The sequence below is a fragment of the Halichoerus grypus genome, chromosome 13 (assembly GCF_964656455.1).
Source record: "Halichoerus grypus chromosome 13, mHalGry1.hap1.1, whole genome shotgun sequence".
NCBI lineage: Eukaryota > Metazoa > Chordata > Mammalia > Carnivora > Phocidae > Halichoerus > Halichoerus grypus.
The window spans coordinates 257125-284566 of record NC_135724.1 but is presented as its reverse complement, the minus strand read 5'-3'; the positions used below and the strand labels follow the sequence as shown (position 1 = coordinate 284566).

Genomic DNA, 27442 nt, shown 5'->3' with positions numbered 1-27442 from the left:
GTGGGAAGCGCGCCCGGCGCTGGGAGGGGCGTGACGCCAGAGGCGCTGGGCTCCAGTCAGCGCGGGGGCGGTGCGCGTGCGGGTAGGTGGTCTCCGCGCGGACCCCGGGGGTTAGGTTTTCCGAGGTGCCGCCGCGGTCACGAGGGGCCCGGCCTCACCGGACTTGTTGTCAGTCCCAGTCGGGGCCGTCGGAGAGACCCAGCTTCACCGCGGCGCCACGGCGACCCGGGGGTGCGGAGGGGGCAGCTGGCTGAGCGGACCAACGAGGCGGGGTTCGGGTCCGGATGGAGAGGACCCCTGTGACTGGGGGGGAGGGGGGACTGGACAGAGAGGACCCCTGTGGCTGGGTCGGAGGGGGACACTGGACAGAGAGGACCCCTGGGACTGGGGGGGAGGGGGGAACTGGACAGAGAGGACCCCTGGGACTGGGGGGGTAAGGGGGGACTGGACACAGGAACCCTGGGACTGGGGGGGGAAGGGGGACTGGACAGAGAGGACCCCGTGACTGGGGGGGAGGGGGACACTGGACAGAGAGGATCCCTGGGACTGGGGGGGAAGGGGGACTGAACACAGGATTCCTGGGATTGGGGGGAAGGGGGACTGGACACAGGACCCCTGGGATTGGGGGGGACTGGAGACAGAGGACCCCTGTGACCTGGGGACAGAAGACCGCTGGGCAGAGAGGATGACATCGCTGAAGAAGGACTTGTCCTGTTTACTCCACACCAAGTCCCCTGAAATTAATCATGGCAATCATGCTTTCCAGACATATATACAGTTGATTTACTTGTCAAACCAGTTTGTCAACAGAAGGGTTCTCCAAGCTAAGGCATAAGTATTGTATAAAATACATATAATATAGAAGTTATTATTCAACCATCACCCGTATCCACCTCCAGATGCATCTTTTTTGTTAACAAGCTTATTTGAGGATCATATACATACTGTAAGATTCACTCCTTTAAGTGAAGGTGGTTTTCTTAAGAGTTGCAGAACCACCACTACAATCTAATTTCAGAAAGTTTTCATCATCCTGGAAAAATTCCCAGTTCCCTTCTTCCCTTCATCCTCTGGTAACCACTAACTAGACATTTCATCTAAGTGGAAGCATACACGATGGAGTCTTCTGTGACCGACTTCTTTCTTTCAGCATCATCTTAAAGCTCATAGTGTAGTGGGCATCAGGATTTAGTCCTTTTTATTGCTGGTTAATATTCCATTGTATGGATATATGCATTTTATTTATCCATCAGCTAATTGACATTTGGCTGTTTCCACTTTCTGACCATTATGCATAATGCTGCTGCAAACATCTGTGTAAGTTTTTGTATGGATTTAAGTTTTCATTTTTCTGGGTATATATGTGTGGAATGCCTGGGTCTTATGATAACTGTGTTTAACATTTTGTGGAATTGCCAAAATGTTTTTAAAAGTGGCTGCACTTTTTTTTTTTTTTTTTAGATTTTATTTATTTGAGAGAGTGAGCCAGGGAGAGCACAAGTGGAGGGGGAGGGGCAGAAGGAGAGGGAGAAGCAGACGCTTCACCTACTGAGCCCCCCAGGTGCCCCTAGGCTGCACCTTTTAACATTCCCAACAGCAAAGCGTGAGGGGTTTGATTTCTCCACATCTTTGCCTACTTGTTATTTGCGTATTTTTTATTACGGCTCGTGGTCGATGTGGAGTGATAATTGTCATTTTGACTTGTATTTCCATAATGGTTAGCAGTCTATAGAGCATCTTTTCATATACTTATTCTCCATTTGGAGAAATGTCTGTTCATATCCTTTGCCCATTTAAAAAATTGGATTAGTTATCTTTATTAGTGAGTTTTAAGAGTTTTCATTAGATACATGTTTTTAAAATATTTTTTCCATTCTGTTGATTGACTTTTCACTTTTTATTGGTATCATTTGCAGCACAAAAGTTTTAAATTTTCATTAGTTCCAGTTTATTTTTCCTTTTGTTGCTTGTGCGTTTGGTGTCATATCTAAGAAAGCATTGCCTAACTCAAGGTTGTGAATATTCTGCTTTCTTCTAAGAGTTTTATAGTTTTAACTTCTTTTTTTTTTTTTTAAGTAAGCTCTAGGCTCAGCGTGGGACTTGAACTCATGACCTGGAGATCAAGCGTTGCATGCTCCACGGACTGAGCCAGCCAGGTGCCCCCATTAACTTTTACATTTAGGTCTATGATCACTTTGAGTTAACTTTTGTGTATGTTGGTGTTAGGTGTCCAACTTCATTCTTTTCCATGTGGATATCCACTGTTCTGGCACCATTTGTTGCGAAGATTATTCTTTCCCTGTCAAGTTGTCTTGGCACTTTTGTTGGAAATCAGTGGCCTTCAAATGTAAGGATTTATTTCCGGATTGTCAATTCTATTCCATTGATTTGTATGTCTAACCTTATGTCAGTACCACACTGTCTTGATCAGTGTAGCTTTGTAGTAAGTCTTGAAATTAGGAAGTACGAGTCCCCTAACTTTATTCCTTTTCATGATTGGTTTGGCTATTCTGGGTCTCTTGCGTTTCCATATGAACTTTAGGATTAGCTTGTCAGTTTCTGCAAAAAGGGCAGCTGGGATTTTGATAGGGATTGTGCTGACTCTGTACATCAATTTAGAGAGCACTGTATTGCCATCTTAATGTTAAGTCTTCTATGGGCATAGGATGTCTTTCCCTTTACTTAGGTCTTCTTTATTTCTATAACTTTTATATTTTCCAGTGTTCACATCTTGCATTTTTTTTTAGGGGAGGAGATTAAATTTATTCCTAAGTATTTTATTCTTTTTTTTTTTTTTTAAGAATCCATTTATTTATTTGTCAGAAAGAGAGCGAGTGCACATGCAGGGTGAGGGGCAGAGGGAGAGAGAGAAGCAGGCTCCCCACCAAGCAGGGAGCCCAATGCTGGACTCCATCCCAGGACCCCAGGATCATGACCTGAGCTGAAGACAGCTGCTCAACCAACTGAGCCACCCAGGCACCCTAGGATTCTCTATGTACAAGATCATGTCATGTGCAAATAGGGACAGTTTTACTTTTTTTTAAAGAAAAGAGTGGAATTTAATCTTTATTTACAGGACACTGCAAGAGAGGAGATTCCACATAGAAATAAGAAACCCATTGAGAGGAGGAGCTTCATAGAGGTTGTACAGTTTGGAACTGGTCAAGTAGTTTCGTTGTAAAAAGTGCTACAATAACAAAACACATTTAAAAAGGGTTCTTAGTAGAGAAACAGTAAGACAGACTTCTACCAAACAGAGTACACAACAAACAACTTTCTGCCTCGGCTGTACAATCTAAAAGTCACAGGTCCCGGGAGTGCCATCCTGAACTTGGAACGTATAGCCTTCAGAGGTAGTTTCTGGCACAACATTCTGATCTTCCTCTTCCTCTACAGAGAAATACTTCTCAATCAAGTTTAATGAAGCTTTGTACACAGACTCATTTTCATGGTTTTGTGGAGCTTCAATTTTGTCCAAACCTCCACGTTCTTCAATCATTATACTAAGTTTCTCAGTTTCACCTAGTTTCTCAGCAGCCTGAAAGATGTTTGAAATGGCATCCAGAATAACCAGAATAATTTTGGTGTCTTTTGCAGTTAAGAGGTTCATCAGTGGTTCTATTATGCCACAATGAACGAGGTATACAATCTGGTCAGCTGTCCCACCACTTGTATAGTTGGTCACAGCCCAGACAGCTTCCTTTTGTGTCTTAAAGTCTGCCTTAGAGAGAACACCAGTGACGAATGGGACTAATCCATGATTGACAGCTTGCTGTATCTGGTCCTGGCGACCAGCTGTGATGTTTGACATTGTCCACGTAGCTTCCTTCTGAATGTGAGTTTTGGGGTTCGTTAGGAGGCTGGGAAAAACAGCAGGTGCTCCTGCATCTGTTACAACCTGAGTCTGTTCATCTGTCCCAGTGACAATATTTCCTATGGCTCTTAGCGCAGGAGTCACAATGGGTGATTCAGTAGCTCCTAGAAGCTTCACAAGCTGGGGCACAACTCCTGTTTTCACAACCATTTCAATCCATTCATTTGGACCATCAGTAAGGTAGGAAATGGCCCAGCAGGTATCTGCCAATACTTCTGGATCATCATGATGCAGGAGACAAACTAAGGTAGGAAGAATCTGCTCAACAGCATCTAATGGGGGTGCAGGATTCTTGTTGGGACAAAGGTTTGAAAGTGTCCAAGTAAGGTTACGTAAGTAACCACATGCTAAAGATGACATATCAGGAACTGCAAGGAGAGTCAATAGTGGGTCAACTGCACTGTACTTGATAACCAAGTCTCAAAAAACTGACCTGCATCACCTGCAATGTTTCCTAGAGTCCATACAGCTTGTTCACTGATGTGGGCATGGGAAGATGCCAACAGAGAAATGAATGCTGGGATAGCACCTCCATCTACCACAGCCTTGGTCTGTTCTGACGTCCCAGAAGCAATGTTAGTGAGAGCCCAGGCAGATTCAAACTGAATGGGACTACAATTCAGTTCTGCCCAAGAAGGACACAAACTTTGGAATCAAACCAGCCCGGATTATGTTGTCTATGGGGGGCTGTTTTTCCCTAGAAAGCAGTTTCCTAGCAGCTTGAGTAGCCTGGAGCTGGCTTTCCAAATTGTTGCTATTTATGCCTTGGACAATGTCATCAACAGACCAATTTACAGTGCCCTGGTTGTTGTGGTTTTCCTGCAGTGGAGAGGTAGCCTCATCAGGAAACGAGCTTACGTTTCTCCTTTTCAGCATCTGGTCATCCTTCTTAGCTTTCCTCATCTCCACATTAATTTCTATTTGGCGCTGCCTCATTTCTGTACTGTCTTTCCCCTTGTTCTTGAATCTGTTAAGGCGGGCAGCTGGTGAATTAGCATTCTCGTTGGTGGACATGGTTATGAGACAAAGGGAGAAAGCTACACGGCTGGCTCAGGCTTCCACAGGAGGCGGTCCGGGGCGTGCAGGCTGCGGGACAGCTGCCCTCAAAACGTCCACCACGGATCACCCCAAAGACGGTGTGGCTCGTGCAGCCGGCCGGCGCGATTTAAATTTCCCCGGGACAGTTTTACTTCTTTTCTAATCTGGATACTTTTCATTATTTTCTTGCCTAGCTGCCCTGGCTAAGACATGCAGTACAATATTGAATAGAAGTGGCAAGAGAGAGGCGCTTGGGGGGGCTCTGTCGGTTGAGTGCCTGACTCTTGATTTCAGCTCAGGTCATGATCTTAGGGTTGTGAGATTGAGCCCCAAGTGGGGCTCCACGCTTAGTGGGGAGTCTGCTTGAGGTTCTCTCTCCCTCTCCCTTTGTCCCACCCCCTGCTCACGTGCGCACCTGCTCTCTTTCTCTCAAATAAATCTTTTAAAAAAATAAAAGTAAAAAATAAAATGCTTACATGTTTCAAAGCAAGAAACCAGACCAGCTTCCTCCAGATTTTGCAGAGGAAAGAATAGTTTACACATTCTTTGTCCGTCAATCCTCAGGATATATAAGAGGAGGTGAGGAAATATGTTGGGGAACAATGTGACATCATTTCTTTGGAGGAAATTGTGGAGTGCTGTGTATTTCCATTTTCATTTTCTTCCCTTTGGAGAGGAAAGGGGTGTTTCCACCCCACCTCAAGCCAAGCAAAGGAGTTCTGAAAGGACCCCTCCCTCTGGGTGGGGTATGGTCAGGAAGGGAAAGAACCTGTCACCCAGGACTAAGTTTGCTTAGCTGCAGAAATCCCTATGTCCAGGCCTGCTAAAGGGACCAGAGTTGAACTCTTGGGAGAAACCCTCAAATGTATAGAGCATGTTCTCTGTGAACATGGCCAATGCTCAACCTTATTTATACTAAGAGAAATGCAATTATCCAACTGCAGAGAAATAGATAAACTGAGATGTACTTGTTGACACTATGTAGATGAATGACTGAGCCTCCACATAGTGATGAGCTTAGGAAAAAAACAGGTCACCAAAGACTACATAAGGTATAATTCCTGAACATAAAATTCAAAACTATGTCAAACCAAACCATATATTGTTTAGGCTAATTCTACCTCTATCCTTTATCTGTAGGCACACCTCATTTTATTGCACTTCACAGATACTGCGTTTTTTAGAAGTTGAAGGTTTGTGGCAATTTTTCCAACAGCATCTGCTCACTTCCTGTCTCTTATATTTTGGTAGTTCTCGCAATATTCCAGATGTTTTCATTATTATGATATTTGTTATGGTGATCTGTGACTAGTGATCTCTGATGTTACTTTCGTAATCGTGTTGAGGCACCACGCGCTGTGCTCATATTGAAAGCAGTAACCAAGGGTCAATGAGACTAATCGCAGGTGTAGACGATTAAGCACAGGTGGACTTTTACCCAGACCTTTTTTATGTGTAAATTTCTCTGACTCTCCTCCTTTGGGGAGGTGGATGGGAGGGTTTTCCTCCTATCTCCTTGTTTGGCTGCCTCGCAAATAAACTCTCTCCTTGCTGCATACTTGATATCTCAGTGATTGTCTTTGCTGCTCATTGGGCTGACGAACTTGGGTTCAGTTACAATGTAAGATGGTGAACTTAATATGTAAATGTCTGTATTCTGACTGTTCTACCCACTGGCCATTCCCCATTTCTCTCCCTCTCCTCAGGCCTCCCTATTCCCTGAGACAATATTGAAATTAGGCCAATTAATAACCCACAATGGCCTCTAAGTGTTCAACGGAAAGGAAGAGTCACACAACTCTCACTTTAAATCGAAAGTTAGAAATGGGGGCTCAGTTGGTTAACTGTCTTCCTTGGGCTCAGGTCATGATCCTGGGGTCCTGGGATTGAGTCCCATATCGGGCTCCCTACTCAGCAGGAAGCCTGTTTTTCCCTCTCCCTCTGCCATTTCCCCTGCTTCTGCTCTCTGGCTCTCTTGCTGTCAAGTAAATAATTAAAATCTTTATAAAAAAAGTTAGAAATGATTAAGCTTAGTAAGAAAGGCATGGTGAAAGCTGAGATAGGCCAAAAGCTAGGCCTCTTTGTACCAAACAGCCTAGTTGTGAATGCAAAGGAAAGTTCTTGAAGGAAATTAAAAAGATCTACTCCAGTGAATGCACAAACAATAAGAAAGCAAAATAGCTTTATTGCTGATATAGAGAAAGTTTGGTCTGGACAGAAGATGAAACCAGCCACAGCATTCTCTTAAGCCAAAGCCTAAACCAGAGCCAGGCCCTAACTCTCTTCAATTCTATGAAGGCTGAGAGAGGTGAGGAGCTGCAGAAGAAAAATCTGAAGCTGGCAGAGGTCGGATCATGAGGTTTCAGGAGAGAAATCATCTCCATAGCATACAAGTATAAGATGAAGCAGTAAGTGCTGATGTAGAAGCTGCAGAAAGTTCTCCAGAAGATCAGCCGAGACAACTAACCAACAGATTTTCAGTGTAGATGAAGCAGTCTTCTATTGGAAGCGGATGCCGTCTCTAGGACTTTCTCAGCTGGAAAAGAGAAGTCAATGTAGATGAAGCAGTCTTCTATTGGAAGCGGATGCCGTCTCTAGGACTTTCTCAGCTGGAAAAGAGAAGTCAATGTAGATGAAGCAGTCTTCTATTGGAAGCGGATGCCATCTCTAGGACTTTCTCAGCTGGAAAAGAGAAGTCAGTGCCTGACTTGAAAGCTTCAAAGGGTAGGCTGACTCTCTGGTTAGGGGCTCAAGTACCTGGTGACCTTAAGTTGGAGCCAATGACCATTCTGAAAATCCTAGGGCCCTTAAGCTAAATCTACTGGGCCTATGCTCTAGAAATGCAACAACAAAGCCTGGATAACAGCGCATCTGTTTACAACATGGTTTACTGAATATTTTAAACCCACTGTTGAAACCTACCCCTCAGAAAAAAAAGATTCCTTTTAAAATGTTGTTGCTCATTGACAGTACCCCTGATCACCCAAGAGCTCGGATGGATATGTGCAACGAGATTAGTGTTATTTTCATGACTGTTAACACAACATCCATTCTGTAGACCAAAGATGAAGGAGTGATTTCAACTTTCAGATCTTATTAAATACATTTTGTAGGGCTATATCTGCCATAGATAGTGATTCTTCTGATGGATGTGGGCAAAGGAAATTGAAAATCTTCTGGGAAGGATTCAGTATTCTAAAGATTTTATTTATTTTAGGGGTGCCTGGGTGGCTCAGTCGTTAAGCGTCTGCCTTCAGCTCAGGTCATGATCCCAGGGTCCTGGGACTGAGCCCCCGCATCGGGCTCCCTGCTCGGCGGGAAGCCTGCTTCTCCCTCTCCCACTCCCCCTGCTTGTGTTCCCTCTCTCGCTGTGTCTCTCTCTGTCAAATAAATAAACTAAAAAAAAAAAAAAAATTTTTTTTTATTAATTTTAGAGAGAGAGCACAAGCTGGGGGAGGAGCAGAGGGGGAGCGAGATGGAGAGGGAAAGAATCTCAAGCAGACTCCGTGCCAAGCACAGAGCCTGGTGTAGGACTCAATCGCACGACCCTGAGATCATGACCTGAGCAAAAACCAAGTCGGACACTCAACTGAATGAGCCACCCACGCGCTCCAAGGATTCACTATTCTAGATGCCATTAAGATCATTTGTGATTCCCAAAAATAATAAAATATCTAGAAATAAAAAACCTAGGAGGTTTCTCAAAAGACCTGTACTCTGAAAACTATAAAACCTTAGTAAAAGAAATTGAAGATGATACACAAAAATGGAAAGACATTCCATGCTCATGGATTGGAAGAAAAAATATTACTAAATGTCTATACTACCCAAGGCAATCTACAGATTTAATGCAATCCCTATCAAAATACCAACAGCGTTTTTCACAGAACTAGAACAAACAATCCTAAAATTTGTTTGGAACTGCAAAAGACCCCAGGTAGCCAAAGCAGTCTTGAAAAAGAAAAACAGGGGCACCTGGGTGGCTCAGTCGTTAAGCGTCTGCCTTCGGCTCAGGTCATGATCCCAGGGTCCTGGGATCGAGCCCCGCATCGGGCTCTCTGCTCAGCGGGAAGCCTGCTTCTCCCTCTCCCACTTCCCCTGCTTGTGTTCCCTCTCTCGCTGTGTCTCTCTCTGTCAAATAAATAAATAAAATCTTTAAAAAAAAAAAAAAAGAAAGAAAAACAAGGGGCGCCTGGGTGGCTCAGTTGGTTAAGCGACTGCCTTCAGCTCAGGTCATGATCCTGGAGTCCCAGGATCAAGTCCCGCATCGGGCTCCCTGCTCAGTGGGGAGTCTGCTTCTCCCTCTGACCCTACCCCCCTCATGCTCTCTCTCTCTCATTCTCTCTCTCAAATAAATAAATAAAATCTTTAAAAAAAAAAAGAAAAAAACAAAACCAGAGATATCACAATTCCAGACTTCAAGTTATATTACAAAACTGTAGTAATCAAAACAGTATGTTACTGGCACAAAAATAGACACATAGATCAATGGAACAGAATAAAGTCCAGAAATAAACCCATACTTACATGGTCAATTAATCTTCAACAGAGGAGGAAAGACTATGCAATGGGAAAAAGACAGTCTCTTCAAAAAATGGTGTTGGGAAAACTGGACCACTTTCTTATACCATACACAAAAATAAACTCAAAATGGATTAAGGACCTAAATGTGAGACCTGAAACTATAAAAATACTAGAAGAGAGCACAGACAGTAATTTCTGTATTTGTCATAGCAACATCTTTCTAGATATGTCTTCTGAGGCAAGAGAAACACAAGCAAAAACAAACTATTGGGACTACATAAAAATAAAAAGCTTCAGGAACAAAACAGAGGATCATAGGGGAAGAGAGGGGGAAAAAATAAGATGAAATTAGAGAGGAGACAAACCATAAGAGACTCTTAACTATAGGGAACAAATTGAGGATTGCTGGAGGGGAAAGGGTGGGGGGGATGGGCATTAAGGAGGGCACATGATGTAGTGAGCACTGGGTGTCATATGCAACTGACGAATCACTGAACTCTACCCCTGAAACTAATAATAGACTATATGTTAAGTAATTGAATTTAAATAAAATAAAAAGCTTCTGCACAGCAAAGGAAACGACCAATGAAACTAAAAGGCAACCTATTGAATGGGAGAAAATATTTGCAAATGACATATCCAATAAAGGGTTAGTATCCAAAATACGTAAAGAACTTATATAACTCAATACCAAGAAAACCCAAATAATCCAATTTAAAAATGGGCAGAAGACATGAACAGACATTTCTCCAAAGAAGACAAACAGACGGCCAACAGACACATGAACAGATACTCAGTATCACTCATCATCAGGGAAATGCAAATCAAAACCACAATGAGATGTTACCTCATACCTGTCAGAATGGCTAAACTCAGGAAGACAAAGAACAGCAAGTGTTGACAAGGATGTGGAGAAAGAGGAACCCTCGTGTACTGTTGGTGGGAATGCAAACTGGTGTAGCCACTCTGTAAGACAGTATGGAGGTTTCTCAAGAAATTAAAAATAGAAATACTCAATGATCTAGGAATCACACTACTGGGTATTTACCCAAAGAATATGAAAACAAATTCAAAGGGATATATGCACTCTTACGTTTATTGCAGCATTATCTACAATAGCCAAACTACAGAAGCAGCCCAAGTGTCCATCAATAGGTGAATAGATAAAGAAGATGTGGTATATACACAATGGAATGTTATTCTGCCATTAAAAAGCCATTAAAATATTGCCATTTGCAACAACATGGATGGATCTAGAGAGTACGATGCTAAGTGAAATAAACCAGAGAAAGACAAATACCGTATAACTTCACTCATATGTAGAACGTAAGAAACAAAGGGGGTGGGGCACCTGGGTGCCCTCAGTTGGGCATCTGCCTTCGGCTCAGGTCGTGATCTGGGGTCCTGGGATTGGGCCCCGGCATCAGGCTCCTTGCTTAGTGGGGAGTCTGCTTCTGTCCCTCCCCCTGCTCGTGCTCTCTCTGTCTCTCTCATTCTCTCTCAAATAAATAAATAAAATCTTAAAAAAAAAAAAACAAGGGAAAAAAAGACAACCTGAAAAAACGCTCTTTTTTTTTTTTTAAAGTTCATTTATTTAAGTAATCTCTATACCCAACATGAGGCTCAAAGTTATGACCCGGAGATCAAGAGTCACATGCTCTTCCAACTGAGCCAGTCAGGAGCCCCAAAACATTCTTTTTTTTTTTTTTTTTTGAAGATTTTATTTATTTATTTGACAGAGAGAGCGAGCGAGAACAGGAACACAAGCAGGGTGAGTGGGAGAGGGAGAAGCAGGCTTCCTGCTGAGCCCAATGTGGGGCTCGATCCCAGGACCCTGGGATTATGACCTGAGCCGAAGGCAGATGCTTAATGACTGAGCCACCCAGGTGCCCCATTCCCAAAACATTCTTAACTATAGAGAACACACTGATGGTCACCAGAGGGGAGGTGGGTGGGGGATGGGTGAAATAGGTGATGGGGATGAAGAGTACACTTGATGAGCGCTGAGTAATATAAAGAACTGTTGAGATCACTATATTGTACACCTGAAACTAACACTGTATGCTAACTATAGTGGAATTAACATTTTAAAAAAATATATATTTATTTATTTTTAGAGAGAGAGTGCGTGTGCTTGCTGGGTGGGGGGAAGCATATAGAAGGAGGGAGGGAGAGAATCTCAAGCCATCTCCCTGCTGAGTGAGGAGCCCGATGTGGGGCTTGATCTCATGACCTTGGGATCATGGCCTCCGCCAAAACCAAGAGTTGGTGGCTTAACCGACTGAGCCACCCAGACAGCCCTGGAATTAAAATTTAGGGAAGAGGTCAAAATATCAACATTAACAGGAGTTTCGAAGATGTTGATTCCAGCCCTCATGGTTGAGTTTGAGGAGTTCAGGACGTCAGTGGAGGAAGTCACTGCAGATGTGGTGTAAATAGCAAGAGAACTAGAGTTAGAAGTGAGCCTGAAGATGGGACTGAATTGCTGCGGTCTCATGATAAAACTTGAATGGGTGGGGAGTTGTTGCTGCTTTTTTCTTTTTTAGGGAGAGAGCACACACCCATGAGCGGTAGGGGAGAGGGGCAGGGGCAGAGGGAGAGAGAGCACTGAGTGCAGAGCCCAGTGTGGGGCTCCATCCACCAACCCCAGATCATGGCCTGAGTCGAAATCAAGAGTTGGATGCTTAACCGAAAGCCACCCAGGCACTCCAGGAAGTTGCTTCTTATAGATGAAGAAAGAAATGGGTTTTTCGAGATGGAATCTACTCCTGGTGAAGATGCTGTGAAAATTGTTGAAATGACAACAACAGATTTAGAATATTACATACGTTTAGTTGATAAGACTGTAGGGTCTGAGAGGGTTGACTCCAGTTTTGAAAAAAGTTCTGCTGTGGGTAAAATGCTATCAAATAGCTTCGAGTGCCACAAAGAAATTGTTTCTGAAAGGAGTAGCCAATTGATGTGGCAAACTTCATTGTTGTCTTGTTTTAAGAAATTGCCATGGCCACCCAGCCTTCAGCAGCCACCAACATCGGGACAAGACCCTCCACCAGCAAAAAGATTACAACTCACAGCGCAGGTGGTGGTTAACATTTTTTGGAATAAAGTATTTTAAAATTAAGGGATGTACATTTTTTTTACACACAATGCTCTTGCATAGTTAATGGACTACAGTATGGTGTAAACATAATTTTTATATGCACTGGGAAACAAAAAAAATCACTTGACTTGCTTTATTGTGATACTTGCTTTATTGCAGGGTTTGGAATCAAACCCGCAGTATCTCCGAGGTATGCCTGTATATCACTAAATTCAAAGTAGGGGTTAGCTCTGGAGCCACGGGGAGTGACACAAAAAACTTCAAAAGTAACGGGAATGGTATATTTCTTAATACACTAAGGAATATATACATATATGTAACACATAACGGGTTCATTTTATTACTATTTTTATAACTCACACATGTTATAAATACTCTTGTGTGCATTTAGTAATAAAGTTAAAGCCGGTTTTTATCAAATTCTTACTTTTTTTTTTACTATAGTGACTTCCAACTGAACACAGCAGGGATTCTGGGGCAGTTTGGATTCTTGCTGGACTGAAGTTGATAGAGCACTTAGGGTGGGTATTTGGATACTGGTAATTTCATTTTTTGCAAGTCAATCCTGGCTTAAGAGCTTTGTTATGATCTTGAGATAGAAATAGTAAAACTCCAGGTGCCTGGGTGGCTCAGTTGTTAAGCGTCTGCCTTCGGCTCGGGTCATGATCCCAGGGTCTTAGGATTGAGCCCTGCATCGGGCTCCCTGCTCCACGGGAAGCCTGCTTCTCCCTCTCCCACTCCCCCTGCTTGTGTTCCCTCTCTCGCTGTGTCTCTCTCTGTCAAATAAATAAAATCTTAAAAAAAAGAAAAAGAAAAGAAATAGTAAAACTCCATGTCCTCTTTCAGTCTGTACGTTCTGGGCAGTTCTGTTTTGGGAAACTTTCCTTCCTTCGCATATCATTCATTCCTTAGTTATTCAGCAAATCTTTATTGAGCACATATGTGTGCTGGACAGGAATGCTTGAAATGGACTTCAACATGTCTGAGTCCCTGCCCTCATGGAGCAGGGTCTAGCAGAAGGCCTGATCTTACCAGAAAATCATACATTTAACTTGGATCCATGACGGAGTCCTATGGGGGAGAGTCCAGGGTGAGCACATTCAGCAGGGAGTTGGGAAAAGCCTTCCCGCCAAGGGATGACCTGCAAGATGAATGAGGACTGGGCGCTTGGGTGGCTCAGTTGGTTAAGCGACTGCCTTCGGCTCAGGTCATGATCCTGGAGTCCCGGGATCGAGTCCCACATCGGGCTCCCTGCTCAGCAGGGAGTCTGCTTCTCCCTCTGACCCTCCTCCCTCTCGTGCTCTCTCTCATTCTCTCTCTCGCAAAAAAAAAAAAAAAAAAAAAAAAAAAATTAAAATTAAAAAAAAAAAGATGAATGAGGACTAGGGGAAGGGCTGGGTTTGGGTCCAGGCAACCTGGGAACAAGTCCAGGGCCAGCAGCCTGGCAGTTTGGGGCACCTGGCAGAAGATATGCAGCTGACGATAGGAACACACAAGGGGTTTGCAGAGGTGGGCAGGCCAGGGAATGGATGGGGGCCTCGGAGGCTGTGCTCAGGATTTTGGACTTGACCATATGAGCAAGGTGAGCTGCCAAGGGGCTTTAGCTGGCAGTGAACATACCAGCTTTATATATTTGTCAATCACCTAGGCTGCCATGTATGGGGAAAAAGAGAGCAAAGGGAGTCCATGAGGAGAGGGTAGTTAGGCAGCTTCCAGAGTTCCGTGAGAGAGGGCGTAAAAACTGGAGAACCATCACAGTAGAGGTGGCAAGTGAAGCCAGGACCCAATGACACAGTTTCCTAAAGACGCGGCTTTAAGCGACCCATTACCTGTCTTACTAGTACCATTTAGTCTATTAAAAAAAAAAACATAATTAGCCCAGACATCTCCCGAGATAGTATTTTTGACTAAGAAATGTGAAAATTAATAGAGGGAAACTTCACTGAAATGGAGTAGGAAGGCCAGAAGGGGGTGCTCCCCCGCCCCCCATGGAAGGTCAATTACAGGAAGAATTGTCAATTAGAGACCCTAACGGAAGAACATCAACCTGAAGAATCATCAGTTACAGGCTCCAGCAGGAAAAGATGAAATCAGCTTTTCCTGCAACCCAACTGATGGCAAACTGTCGTCACCCTGAAGTCTTGCTTTTGTCTAAGGGACTTTGTCCAACTTTCTCCTAATTTGTTGGACCAGCGTATGGTTTTTGCCATAGCTTGCTTGTCTTCAGTTTCAATTCCTCCCAAAAAAGCCGTTTTTGCTGTGCTAAGGGCATGGCCGGGCGGCCTCAGGGGTGGGTCTGGCATCCTGGGAGCGGAGTGAAGGGTGGGTTCAGGGTGGGGCCTGTGGACTCAGGGCGGGGCCATCGGAAGGTGGAGCTGGGGCGGGGCCTGGGGCGGGGCGGAGAGCAGGTGCGCGATTGCTGCGCTCCGTGACCCCTGGTGTTTACTGTGAAGTAGGTGCTCCGGAGGCTAGGGTGTTTTTATCTTTTTTTTTTTTTTTTTTAAAGTATGCTCCACGCCCACCTGGGGCTTGAACTGACCTGAGATCGAGTCGCTTGCACTACCCACTGAGCCAGCGAGGCGCCCCTGCGGTCTTTTGAAAAGGTAAATGTGCCCCAGGGGTGTCGCCTGGGCCAGCGACTAAATCAAACTCTGCGATATGGGTGTGGCTGTGACCTTGGACGTCACCTGGAACAGGTGGGCCAAGTAGAATTCTAATACCCATCCAGACCTGCATTGCTCAATCCTAAAGATTTAGCAAGGAAAATCCGACCTCATTTATACCTGCCTCCTGGAGAGAGAGGACTTAAGGCAGCTTCAGGGACTCTGCCAGAATCTAAAGATCAACTTGGACAGGGATTTACTATTTTTCTAAGCTCTAGGCAATGGCAGATTAAGCTTTATTTTATTTATTTATATTTTTTAAACATTTTATTTATTTATTTGACAGAGAGAGAGAGAGAGATCAGGAGCAGGTGGAGTAGCAGGGAGAGGGAGAAGCAGAATCCCACCTGAACAGGGAGCCCGATGCAGGACTCTATCCCAAGACCCTGAGATCATGACCTGAGCTGAATGCAGACGCTTAACTGACTGAGCCACCCAGGTGCCCAGTAATGGCAGATTAAGCTTTAAGTAGATAAGATTCAGCTACCCATATCAGATTTTAGTATAATTTACTCCCTTACATGAATTCAGTTTTTTCTTCAGTGTTTAGCAAGCCCTGCCAGGCCATTTCTCTCTCTCTCTTTTTAAGATTGTATTTATTTATTTGTCAGAGAGAAAGAGAATGTGCGAGCACAAGCAGGGGGAGTGGCAGGGGCAGAGGGAGAAGCAGGCTCTGGGATCATGACCTGAGCGGAAGGCAGACGCTTCACCGACTGAGCCACCCAGGCGTTCGCTGACAGGCCATTTCTCAAAGCACCTGTTTTTGCTAGTACTTGAGACGATAGTATTGGTTTTAAGTTATATTGGCTTTGCTGATACCTGGTGACTGGAGAAAGGACACGTAAAAGGTGAAAATGGTGCTGTTTTCAGTAACCCTGAACCCCAAACGTTGTCAAGGAATCCGGCAACCCTTTGGCATATCCTAACCTTTTAGGTCCCTTATCTAGTCAAGTGCTGATTAGATCATTCCCACCTACCCCTCATTAAGGAGAATTCTTGTTTTTCAGCCTATTTTCTGAGCCTCTTTTTTTTTTTTCTGAGCCTCTTTTGTGCAGAATCTGGGCCCATGGTCTGTGTGGGGGACTGAGAACAAACGACTTTGGTTTTGGACTCATGGAGGGAGCAGGACTGCTGGTAGTGAGACAGTGGGCTTTGACAGGGGTTGTAGAGAAGATCAAAGCTAGCGGTGTGGATTTGAGGCGAATCTTGCACATTGGGGAAGTGAGGACAATTTGGGGGGTATTGGGCCCATCTGTCCAATGTTAAGGGAGAAAGATACATGAGAAAATAGGATTTTAAGAAATTCTACTGTGGGGGTGCCTGGGTAGCTCAGTTGGTTAAGCATCTGCCTTCGGCTGAGGTCATGATCCCAGGGTCCTGGGATCAAGCCCCTCATCGAGCTCCCTGCTCAGTGGGGAGTTTGCTTCTCACTTTCCCTCTGCCCCTCTCCCCTGCTTGTGCACGCTCTCTGTCAAATAAAATTTTTTAAAAATCTTTAAAAAAAAAGAAAGAAATTATGCTGTGTTTTATGAATTCAATCTCCCTTTTTGGTGTAGTCTGTTAATTTTTAGAGACTTGGGTAAATGTCTACATTGTTCAGGTTGAAATGTTAGTAACTTCTGTTCGTTGAAAGCTTACAGTTGGTTCTCCAGGCTCTACATGTTCTCTTGTGGTTGGGGCCACCAGCAAGGCTGTGTGTTGCCCTCCTTTTATGTTTGAGGAAAGTGAGTTTCAGAGAAAAGCCCAGCCCAGCAGAGGGGTTGGTCTGAACCCAGAGCCCAGCTTGTCTAGACCTAATCCTGCTTTGTTTTCCTTGTGGAGGAAAGTTATAAAATATTAAAAATATCTTTAGTTAGGAACAAGGATCATAAAACCTTATTTAATCCATTTGGCAGATAATAACCTATCTTTTATTTTCACAGTAAAAAAATGGTCTAATTAGTTACTGCTGCATATATAACAAATTACCTAAATTTCAGTGGCTGTAAAAACAAACTCTATGACCTCCCAGGTTTTTGGGTCAGGAATCCAGGAGTGGCTTACCCAGGTGGTTCTGGCCCACGATCTTATGAAACATTAACGGAGGGTTGGCCAGGGCTGTGGTCACCTCCCTGCTCACCAGGCTGTTGGCAGGCCTCTTAGATCTGCTTCCAAGCTCACTCACATGGGCGTCTGCACAGGGATGTCTCCCAGCATGGCCCTGGCCTCCCCCAGGAATAGGAGAAAGAGAGCCCACATGGTGACCTCCCATTGCTTCTGCTGTCTTCTCTTTACTTGAAGCACCAGGGTTGGGGTCACACAAAGACGTGGTTGACAGGAGGGAGATCTTTGGAGGCCCTCTGAGAGGCTGCCACCACAGCTGAAAGGTAGAAATAAAGACCCAAGTAGGATAGGGAGGAAAGTGGGCGTGATGGAGACATTGGTAACTTCAGAGGAGTGGGTCTGTTGCCCTCAGGTATTATAGGGATTTGTCCAAGAAATAAAATGAATTCCAGTGTTGATGTAATTTAGAAAATCTAAAGAGTAACTGCAGTGATTTATGAGAAATACGTATTTGGTTGTTCAGATGATCAAAATATACCTGATGTATTTGGTCTTTATCCAGTTCCTGGAAATGCTTCCGAGCCAGAAAGGTGACATGGTCTTAATGAAGGTGACTTTGGGACCCCACCCCAGGGCGGGGCGGGCTGCCAGGAGGACCAACCTTGTGATCAGAGGTTGGAAGTTTCAGCCCCATCCCTGACCTCAGGGGAGAGGATGCAGGTTGACTCCACCAGTGGCCAATGATTTCATCAATCCTGGCTACGCAGTGAAGCCTCCATAAAAACCCAAGAGGTCAGCTTTTTGGTCCTTTCTGGAGACCTTCCACGCTTAGGGAAACAACTCTTCTACGATGAGCCGGCCCCAAGCTCCATGACGACAGAAACTCAGTTGTCTGGCACCTCACTCTTCGTGTCCTTTATCATATCCTTTAAGGAACTGGGAAGCACAAGGCAGTGCCCCCGAGGTCTGTGAGCTGCTCTGGCGAGTTCGAAGAACCTAAGGAGGAGGTGGTTGGAAACTCCAATCTGCCAGTGGGTCAGAAGCACAGGGAGCAGCCTGGTGCCTGTGACTGGTGTCGGAAGGTGGGGTGGGCAGTCTTAGAGGACTCAGCCCTTAACCTGTGGGATCTGATGCTATCTTTGGGTAGATAGTGTCAGAATTGAGTTGAATTCTCGGACGCTGGGACACTCAGCTGGTATCCTGAGAATTGCTTGGAGTTGTGAGTGGGGGATCCCCCATGTTGGAAATTGGGTGCTCAGAACCCTAAAAGAGCACAGGCGGAGTAGCAGGGAGCTACAGGATCATATTGATTGTTCTTTTAAAGACGTTTTGACAGCAGAAATTCTGCTCGTCTTCCTGCAGGCCATGGGGGATCAGGACTTACCTGGCGTGTTGGTGTCTGGATTGGAGGGATCTTATGGTATATGTGAAGATCATGTTGGAGATCTGCAGAAACACTTTAATCTCATTACCTTGCAAGAATTTTTGGAAAATAAAACGCAATTTGGCCCAAAGATCCAAGCTGTATATATTTGGGGAGGAAAGCCAGCTATTGACCAGGAGCTCCTGGGGAGCCTGCCCTCCTTGAAGATAATTGCCAGCGCAGGAGTAGGTCTCGATCACCTGGACCTGAAGCTCATCGCCAGCTTTGGTGTGAAGGTAGCCAACACACCACAGGCCGTGTCCAGCCCCACGGCCGACATGGGGATGGCTTTACTGCTGGCGGCCGCTCGCAGGCTCGTGGAAGGTAAACAGCCATTGGAGATGCTGGTTTTCCAAAGAGAGCAGATGACAGAGGATAGCAGAGATGATAACGTAATTTTGTCTTCAAACAACAAGTCTTTCCTGGGCCCTGACTTCTTCACACTGTATCCAGGACTTTGTTGCACTTGGGAATTGGGCCCATTGAGGGCCCGAGCCCAGCTCCCCGGCATATGGCGGCCTGCAGTCTGTCTGACAGCAGCCCTGTCCACCCCCGACCAGCTTCCACTCGTTCCCTTGACGGTGGAAGTAATTTCAGCATCTCCATGGAAATGCCCTGGGGGTCATTCCTTGGTTAGTCAGCAGTCTCTGCTGGGGTGAAGGCCTCCGAGTAAGAAGGCAGGACCTCTGCACACCCTGGACATCTCTGGGAGGGCCCCCAGGAAAGGCAGCGGAGCAGTTCAGCCCTTCCCCCTCCCTCCCGGTGGACTTAGGTACAAAGACGCCTGAGGAAAGGGGAGGCGAGAACCAGGCTCTTTCTGGTCTGGCTGTGGTTCATGCGCATGCACACACACATACCAACACCAACAAATTTTAACCAGAAGGCCTTCCTTAATGTAAAAGAAGCTGGGGTTTTAAAGCTTTCTACCAGGATGCTCTGGTTTTGTTACGAGGAAATTGCCGTTTGTCCCCCGCTTCGGCCCTTACAGAAACCTTTGTCTGTGGTCAGAGAGGCGTGAGTGCTGTGGGGTCAGAAGGCCCCAGGAGGGTGTGGGCTTCTGTGGGTGGTGCCATCCCCACCACTCACTCTGTACCTTTTATATTTTAGGTCATATGTTGGCCAGTGCACCAGATACAGAGAAATTTTCTACAAATTGGATGGGTCAAGAGGTGACGGGGGCCACTCTGGGACTCATTGGCATGGGCAGCATTGGTTTTAAGATTGCTCAGAGAGCCAAAGCATTCGAAATGAAGGTTCTGTATCACAACAGGAGACGCAGGTAAACATTCAGAAAATGGACCTGAAATTAACTGAGCAGAACTCGTACCATTACTGCCTTCAATATGGCTTGGATATAGGATCCCCCCGTTTTTCATAAGACTTCCCTGCTCTTTCTCTCCAAAAAATAAGGATGATGGTCAAGAAAGCGATGGTGATTACCTAGGAATGTGGCTGAGACTTTTTTATTGAAAACATTCACCAGAAGAGATTTTAACTCACAATTGTATTTTTTAAATTTCTAAAGTGAAAGGGAGAAGCTGTCCATACCCACTGAGCAACTTGACTGGTCCCTTTAATACTGACGGACGTGTTGGCTCTCGGTGAGGGACCCGCGTCCTTGAGTGTGCAGGCTCTCCCTCAGCCCAGCGCCCAGGCTTGTTGGCTCCGTCTCCAAACAGCCTTCAGACCTGCCTGTTCTCTCTCACTTCATCTATGCCACTGGCTCAGGCCCCATCCTTTCTCACCTGAAATACATATTTCTCCTACGGGACTGCTCACTTCTGCTCTTGAACCTCCAGCCCTCCTTGCAAACCAGCCAGATGATGGCCATTGTTTACAGCCTTTCAGGGGCCTCCCACTGCCTGTGGACCACATTCCCAGCTGGTGAGGAACTCTTGGAGACATGGTGAGCTGGGAGATTGTCTTTTCAGTCAGTGTTTGCACCATGGACGGTGAAGAGACTTAGGTGTGACAGCTTTCCTTGTGATGAACATGCGCACACAGAGGCCAGGCTTCTTGCAGGGCAAAGTGTGTGATGTGGGCACGGTGTTCGTCCTTCCTCGGGGCTGTCCACTGACCCAAACATGTGTTAGGAGAGAATTTGTGTAATTTGGAATTCCATATTTGTAGAGCCGTGGCGGCTGCCTAGGATGCTGTGACCTCTAGGATCTTGGAATCTCTGCTGAATAACCAGCTGTTTGGGGTGGCCTGAGCAGGAATTAGGATTGAACCAAAACAAAACACAGAAGTCTGCCTGCTTCAGACTCTGGGATCCTTGGTTTCTGCGTGATAAGCAGCATTCCTAGGCCCTTTCCTGTTCTGTTTGTGTGTTTTCTGGAAACCTGGATGTGTTTGCCCACATTAGTGATGCTCTGTGGTCACAGAAGTACATGCTCATGCTGTGACTTGAGTGGAACCTACTTCCTTTCAGTAATGTTCTGTGGTCGCTGAGCGTATGTCTGGTGCACTGTCGGCTTGTACCAGGCTCTGGGGGTTCAAGTGACAAGAAGCTCCTGGCCTCAAGGAGCCTCAGTCTGGTGTGAACTCCCACAGACCCTGAGGCCTCCCCTCCGAGAACCCAGAGGTGCCCACGGGGTTCCCATGGGTCCTGGAGCCAGTGGTGACAGGCCACGTCCTTGGCTCCCCTCAGAACCTCCTTCCTGGGGCAACGTGATGAATTTCTGATTGGAGAACGTGGTTTTTCTTCCTTGTTCCTTCATAGGAAATTAGAGGAGGAGGAAGCTGTTGGTGCCACTTACTGTGAGAGTCTGGATGACCTGCTTCAGCAATCAGACTTCGTGCTGTTGGCTGTGAGCCTGACACCCCAGACCCAGAGGCTGATTGGGAAGAGGGAGCTGAGTCTGATGAAGCCCACGGCCATTCTCATCAACATCGGCAGAGGTACTGTCTCCACGGAGTGCGGGCCCGGGGGCTGGACAGTCATGCGGGAGGAAACGCCCCGGCCATGCAGCTCCTCTGATCTGCCTTTCTCCCAATGGCTGTGGCGTCCAAACGTCCACTGAGACTGGGGATGCTGAGTTCGAGGGAGTCTACTTCCTGTTTAGAGATACTTCTGATTTTTGTTTTCACATCATTTTGAAACTCAAATTAATAACAAAACGGATGAGAATGTTACAATATGGGGCTTTCACAGCCCAATTTGGGCATCTACTTGGGGTAGGGGCATTATAGTTTGGTTTTCCAGGTGTAATTAAGCAAAATTTATGGGGATGAATTTTCTGAGCCTTCACTTTAAAAAGTAAGTAACTTATTTATGTGGTGCTCTGTGTTTATATACAAGATGTAGTTGCATGTGTTGTGGGCTGGTTGGTGTGGCATTTATAAAGAATCCGAGGATCAGTGCTGCTTGCTGTCAGACATCCAGGCCATGCACCTTTGTGGGGTTCAGAGCCAGAGGACGTGTGACACCTGGGGCTACCAACAGCACGTGTGTCTCATCCGTAAAACGAGGAAAACAGTGCTTGCCACCTGAGATTGTAATTTGTAAGAAATACAGGTTTGGTCATTCAGCTGTGGTCTTCATCCACAGTGCCTGGCTCTCTGCTCCCCAAACCCTCAACGTTTCCCAAGTGTTGAGAGTGATAAAGGTGTCTTTTGTTAATGAAGGCGACTTTTGGAGCCCACTCACTCAAGCTGCCAGGAGGTCCAACCATGTGATCAGAGGGCTGGAACTTTTGGCCCCACGCCTGACCTCTGGGGAGGGGAAAGGGCCTGGAGGTTCAGTCAGCCAATGGCCAATGATTTAATCAATCGTGGCTATGCAAAGAAGCCTCCATAAAAACCCAAAAGGGCTGGGTTCGGAATTTTCCGGATTGGTGAACACCTGGGGACTGGGAAGAGTGGCTGTCGGGAGAGGGCATGGAAGCTCCACACCCTTTCCCCAGACCGCTCCCTGTGCACCTCTTCATCTGGCTCTTGATTCTTACTCTTTGTCATACCCTGTAACAAACAGGTAAACGTGTTTCCCTGAGTTCTGTTAGCCGCTGCAGCAAATTACGGAGGAGGTCACTGGAACCTCCAGTCTGCAGCCAGTTGGTCAGAAGCACAAGTCACATCCTGGGATTTCCGACTAGTGTCTGAATTCGGGGGCAGGAGGCAGTCTTATAGGACTGAGCCCTTAATCTGTGAGATCGGATGCTATTTCCAAGGCAGACAGTGTCAGAATGGAGTTGAAGTCTCAGACACCTTGCTGCTATCCCAAGAATTGCTTGGTCTTGTAGGAGGTCCCCCCCCCCATGTTGGAATTGGGTTCGGGAACCCAAAAAGAGTTGGTGTCGGAAGAGTAGAAAACCGCGAGCTAACATGCTTGAGAGTTCTCTGAAAATTCAGACCCTGTAGGTGAGCCGGAAGGACCAGTGCGTTAGATAGTTTCAGTAATGTCAGAGACTGGTGAACATACTCAAGATTCCGGAAAACCTGCCCAGGAAGGGGCATGGGACGAGGCATCTCTAGCAGCAGCCCCCCACACACCAGGGGCGCTCTGTGTCCTGACCAGCAGGCCACCCCTCCATCGGTCAGCGGAAAGGATGCTGGCGTTCGGCTCCTTGCCGGTCTCTGCCTCAAGGAAGGGGTTTTCTTCTCAGCTTCTGCTCTTCTGTATTTGAAATGACAGTTGTGGATTGTGCTTGTGGTTTAGTTTTTAAAGTGTGTTTGCAGTGTCTGGGGGCTGTGTCCGTAACCTGGGGAGGTGGTGTGTAAAGTGAGACAGGCCCAGGCCTGAGGTTAAACGAACCTGAGCTCAGATCTGGGTTGCTCTGTTAGGAGGTGTGTGAGCTGGGGTCAGGCCTCAGTTCCTCACGTGTAAAACGAATGCTGACTTTGCCAGGTTCTTGGAGGATTCAGTGAGATAGCGTGTGTGCGGGGCTTAGCGCACTGCCTGGCACGTGGCAGGCTTGCCACGTCTAATAATGAATTGGCAGAATGAAGCTCACACGTTCTTTGTCAGACGTTTGACAGGACCAAGATGTGTTTGGAACAGCAGCTACGGTGACCAAAGCGTCCTTCCCAGGTCCTGCCCGACCGTAGTAATGCAGAGGCCTTGTCTCGTTGACTCAGGTCTGTTAGTCGATCAGGACGCGCTGATGGAGGCTCTTCAGACTGGGGTCATCAAAGGGGCAGCGCTGGACGTGACGTACCCGGAGCCCCTGCCCAGGTAAGGAAGCCGGCCAGAACTGCCATCTCTCTCGAGGCACGGAGGGCACTCCTCCAGCAGTCACTGCTTTTGGCTTTTGCAGCCGTGTTAAGTCACAAAACGGCAGGGTCTCAGCCGTGGAGGGGTCTGAGCAGGCCTCTGGTGACCTGTCCGGTTCTGCAGATGGCCAGACGTCTGTTTCAACACCTCCGTGCAGAGGGAGCTCTGGGCTTTTGGGCAGCAGCCCCCATGGGTGGAGACTGCACTGGACAGTCTTGCTCCTATCCAACCAGAACAGTCCTTGCCTTAGCCAGTGACCCTGATTTGCCCCTTGGAGCATCAGAGTCCCTGACCATTGTCCTCTTTACAAACCTTGTGTATTGTCCGACAACCGCCATGTGTCTGAGGTTAAGTATCTTCAGGTCGCTCGATCACAGCTGAAATGGTAGCATTTCCAGACACCTTGTCATCATTAATGCTTCTAGCACTTTAGTTTTTGAGGTCCTTTGATAATGTGCTCTCAAGACCTGAACACAGCCTTCATGTTGGGGTCTGACCACGCAGGTTGGTTTCGCAGCGTGTATTCCTAGCAGGCCCATTGCATTCTTAGTTGGTTCCATTTTTAGTCAGCAAAAATTGAAATTATTCCCTCAATTGTCTTTTAAATATATGCGTGGAATTTTACATTTATTTCTATTTAATGTAATTTGCTTCTGTGTCTTAAGGACATTTTATTTTTATTTAAAAGATTTTAGTTATTTGTCAGAGAGAGCACAAGCAGGGGCAGCAGCATGCAGAGGGAGAGGGAGAAGCAGGCTTCCCGCGGAGCAGGGAGCCCGATGCGGGGCTCGATCCCAGAACCCTGGGATCACGACCTGAGCTGAAGGCAGACACTTAACCGACTGAGCCACCCAGGCGCCCCTGTGTATTTTTTGAGAGAGAGAGAGGGTGCATGGAGCATGCATGCATGCATGCATGCATGGGGGGGCAGAGGGTGAGGGAGAGTCTCACGTAGACGCCCTGCTGAGCCCCAACTCCAGGGTCTCCATCAAGAGTTGGACACTCCACTGACTGAGCCACCCAGGCGCTCCATGCTTGTGTTCTGACCCATTGATCCAGCCTGTTGGGACTGGAGTCTTGATTCTGTCACTCATTAAGCCAGGTTTGATTCCTCCAGCTTTGATTTCTGTCTAGTAAGCAAATTACTGTCAGCTGGATGTTTGACATTACAACCAAATTTAGTATCTTAAGTTTATCAAGACTGACCATAGAACTTACATTTCTGAAAAAACCACAAACAAGTTTATTGAGAACCGTTTCCCAGAACGCGGTCTGGAGACACTGGGGGGTCCGTACAGGCACAGGTTCTCACTGATGTTTCCGTACAGACTGATGACATCATCACTCTGACAACTAATGAAATGTGTGCTTCTGTTACTGTATTAATCTTTTTTTAGTTTTAATCTCTAATACAATAAATGTTGACAGATACAACACATAAAAACAAATGCTTTTTGTGATTCTCAATTTTAAGAGTGTAAAGGGGGCGCCTGGGTGGCTCAGTCGGTTAAGCGTCTGTCTTCAGCTCAGGTTGTGGTCCCAGGGTCCTGGGATCGAGCCCCGCATCGGGCTCCCTGCTCCGCGGGAAGTCTGCTTCTCCCTCTGCCTCTCACTTGCACTCTCTCTCTCACTCAAATAAATAAAACCTTAAAAATTTTTAAAAAGAGTGTAAAGAGGTCCTGGGGTGCATGGCTGGCTGTTGGTAGAGTGAGCGACTCTTGACCTCAGGGTTGTGAATTCAAGCCCCACATCGGGCGTGGAGCCTACTTTAAAAAAAAAAAAATTAACAAAAAAAAATACTGACCTGAAGAGTGTACCTGAGACCAAATGTTTGAGAACCACTAATGCAGAACAAAAGAATATCAGTATCAATTAAGAAGCATGAGCATTCTAGACAGTTGTCAATTTATTCAGAAACCTAGAAGCTTAGGGCTCACCTGTTGCCGAGTCTGCCGAATGAGCTTTTTGGTAGCTTCACTAACAAGTCACAGGGCAAGGACAGGGGTCTCTCCCAAAGCTTGTCAGTGTTATCCTGTGACTGAAATCTCAGCAATGCCAGTGTTGCCACGTTGTGCTGGTACGATTCAGTTTCATGACATAACAAATCAGGTCTTGCCTGTACGCCAAATACTCTGGACAGGTGTTGTTACAATTGGCCACGACTCTGTTTTTCTGAGTTCTGAGTCGTGGGGACAACCTCATACTGAGACTGGTGTCCGGCGTGTGCTGTTAGGTAGTAGGGCCCACCTCCTTCCTAGCAGGAGGACAGAAGTGTTTTTTTGAGTAGTTTCTGCCCTGCTAACGGTATTATAGGCTCTGTCTTCACTTTGATCAGCCCTGGGGGCAAGGACAGTCATAGTGCATTGATATAAATTACAAGTGCCCCCAGAGAATTTCCACAGATTTGGGGTCCATAATATTCCCAGAGGATGGAGGCTTATTGCTGCATGCTTACTTTGGCTTTTGTATTAAAACAGTCAAGAGGCCCTGCCAGGTCAGGTCACTGCCCTTTCCTAGTGCTGGTTGCTGGGGTTACCATCATTGTTTGAGTCCCCCTGACCCCCTTCACTAACACTTCCTTCTTTTTCCGGCTGACTCCCATCCTCTGCCTTCTTTGGGGAAGAGAACTCCCCCTCCAGTTAATCTTTCCCCTCTGAATGCCACTACTCATTAAAGGCACATTCAGCCTGTCCCATGATGCCTAGACTAGCATCCAGATCCCCAAGGGCCTCTTCTGTTTTGTGGGCCAGTGTTGTTTAATCCACCCCATGTCGTGGCATTGTGTGCTAATGGTCTGGGTGTGACTAGGATACTTGTTTTGCCCCCCAAAATGCTGCCCCCCCACTTACTGGCGTTAGATGAGTGGGGTCATGCTGTAAGGCTACCCATAGCCTCCCCTTCTCAGCATGAGGGTATCAAACCAGAATGTGAAATTAGAGACACCAAACCATGCTGGACAGTTTTCATCAATTAATCTGCATTTCAGAGATCATCCTTTATTGAAGTTGAGGAACATCACTCTGACACCTCACATTGGAAGTGCTACTCACCAAGCCAGACGACAGATGATGGAGAATCTGGTGGAAAGCATCCTGGCTTCTCTCAGTGGCCTTCCCATTCCTAACGAAGTGCTACTTAAATGATCTTATGTGGGCTGATCAGTGCGATGACAGATTAAATGGGAAAAAAATCTTATTTTGTGTTTTACTAGAGTCCATTATATAGATTGGTTTAATATTCTTTTGGCCAGAGGGTGCCTGGCTGGCTCAGTCGGAAGATGTCAGGGTCCTGTTTGAGGCCCCACCTAGGGAGTGGAGATCAGGTAAATAAATACATTTAAAAAAATGTTTAATATTCTTTTGGCCAAAAAACCTTGAGAGCAGTAATGCTGTCCACGGAGAGCCTGCTCAGCGCTGGGCGTCCTCTCTCACTCCCTCCTCCGGGCTGCTCTGAGGGCAGCTGTCCTCTTGCCCAGTGAAGCCCAGCACAGAGCCGCTGGCGTCCCCCCTCAACAGCAGGCAGCCACCTGCCTTTGGAGTGAACCCTGGGCTGGGTCTGCATCTCC

The 27442-nt window shown here is 46.3% G+C and overlaps 1 protein-coding gene and 1 pseudogene across 4 annotated transcripts; one reads left to right on the top strand and one right to left on the bottom strand.

Annotated features, from left to right (window-relative positions):
- Positions 1-8: 8 nt before the first annotated feature.
- On the top strand, positions 9-27072 carry LOC118553010 (glyoxylate/hydroxypyruvate reductase B-like). 4 transcript variants are annotated; one of them, XM_078060138.1, is made up of 8 exons: positions 17-82; positions 2077-2156; positions 15043-15139; positions 18605-18989; positions 19773-19944; positions 21388-21566; positions 23742-23838; positions 26864-27072. In XM_078060138.1, exons 4-8 carry the CDS (start codon positions 18608-18610, stop codon positions 27018-27020), a joined length of 987 nt encoding a protein of 328 aa, XP_077916264.1. In that variant the 5' UTR covers positions 17-82; positions 2077-2156; positions 15043-15139; positions 18605-18607; the 3' UTR covers positions 27021-27072. The 4 variants fall into 4 exon arrangements, with proteins under 4 accessions (XP_077916266.1, XP_077916264.1, XP_077916265.1 ...); XM_078060140.1 differs by lacking the exon at positions 2077-2156 and having other exon boundaries at positions 9-82; XM_078060139.1 differs by lacking the exons at positions 17-82; positions 2077-2156 and adding an exon at positions 13040-13057.
- On the bottom strand, positions 3296-5327 carry LOC118553009 (importin subunit alpha-1 pseudogene; annotated as a pseudogene).
- Positions 27073-27442: the final 370 nt, after the last annotated feature.

Excerpts from the sequence above, each read along its gene's own strand:
- LOC118553010 (XM_078060140.1), top strand. The coding sequence starts at position 18,608 with ATGGGGGATCAGGACTTACCTGGCGTGTTGGTGTCTGGATTGGAGGGA. Across the intron at positions 18,990-19,772 it reads CGCTCGCAGGCTCGTGGAAG|GTCATATGTTGGCCAGTGCA; the intron begins GTAAACAGCCAT and ends TTTATATTTTAG. Across the intron at positions 23,839-26,863 it reads TACCCGGAGCCCCTGCCCAG|AGATCATCCTTTATTGAAGT; the intron begins GTAAGGAAGCCG and ends TCTGCATTTCAG.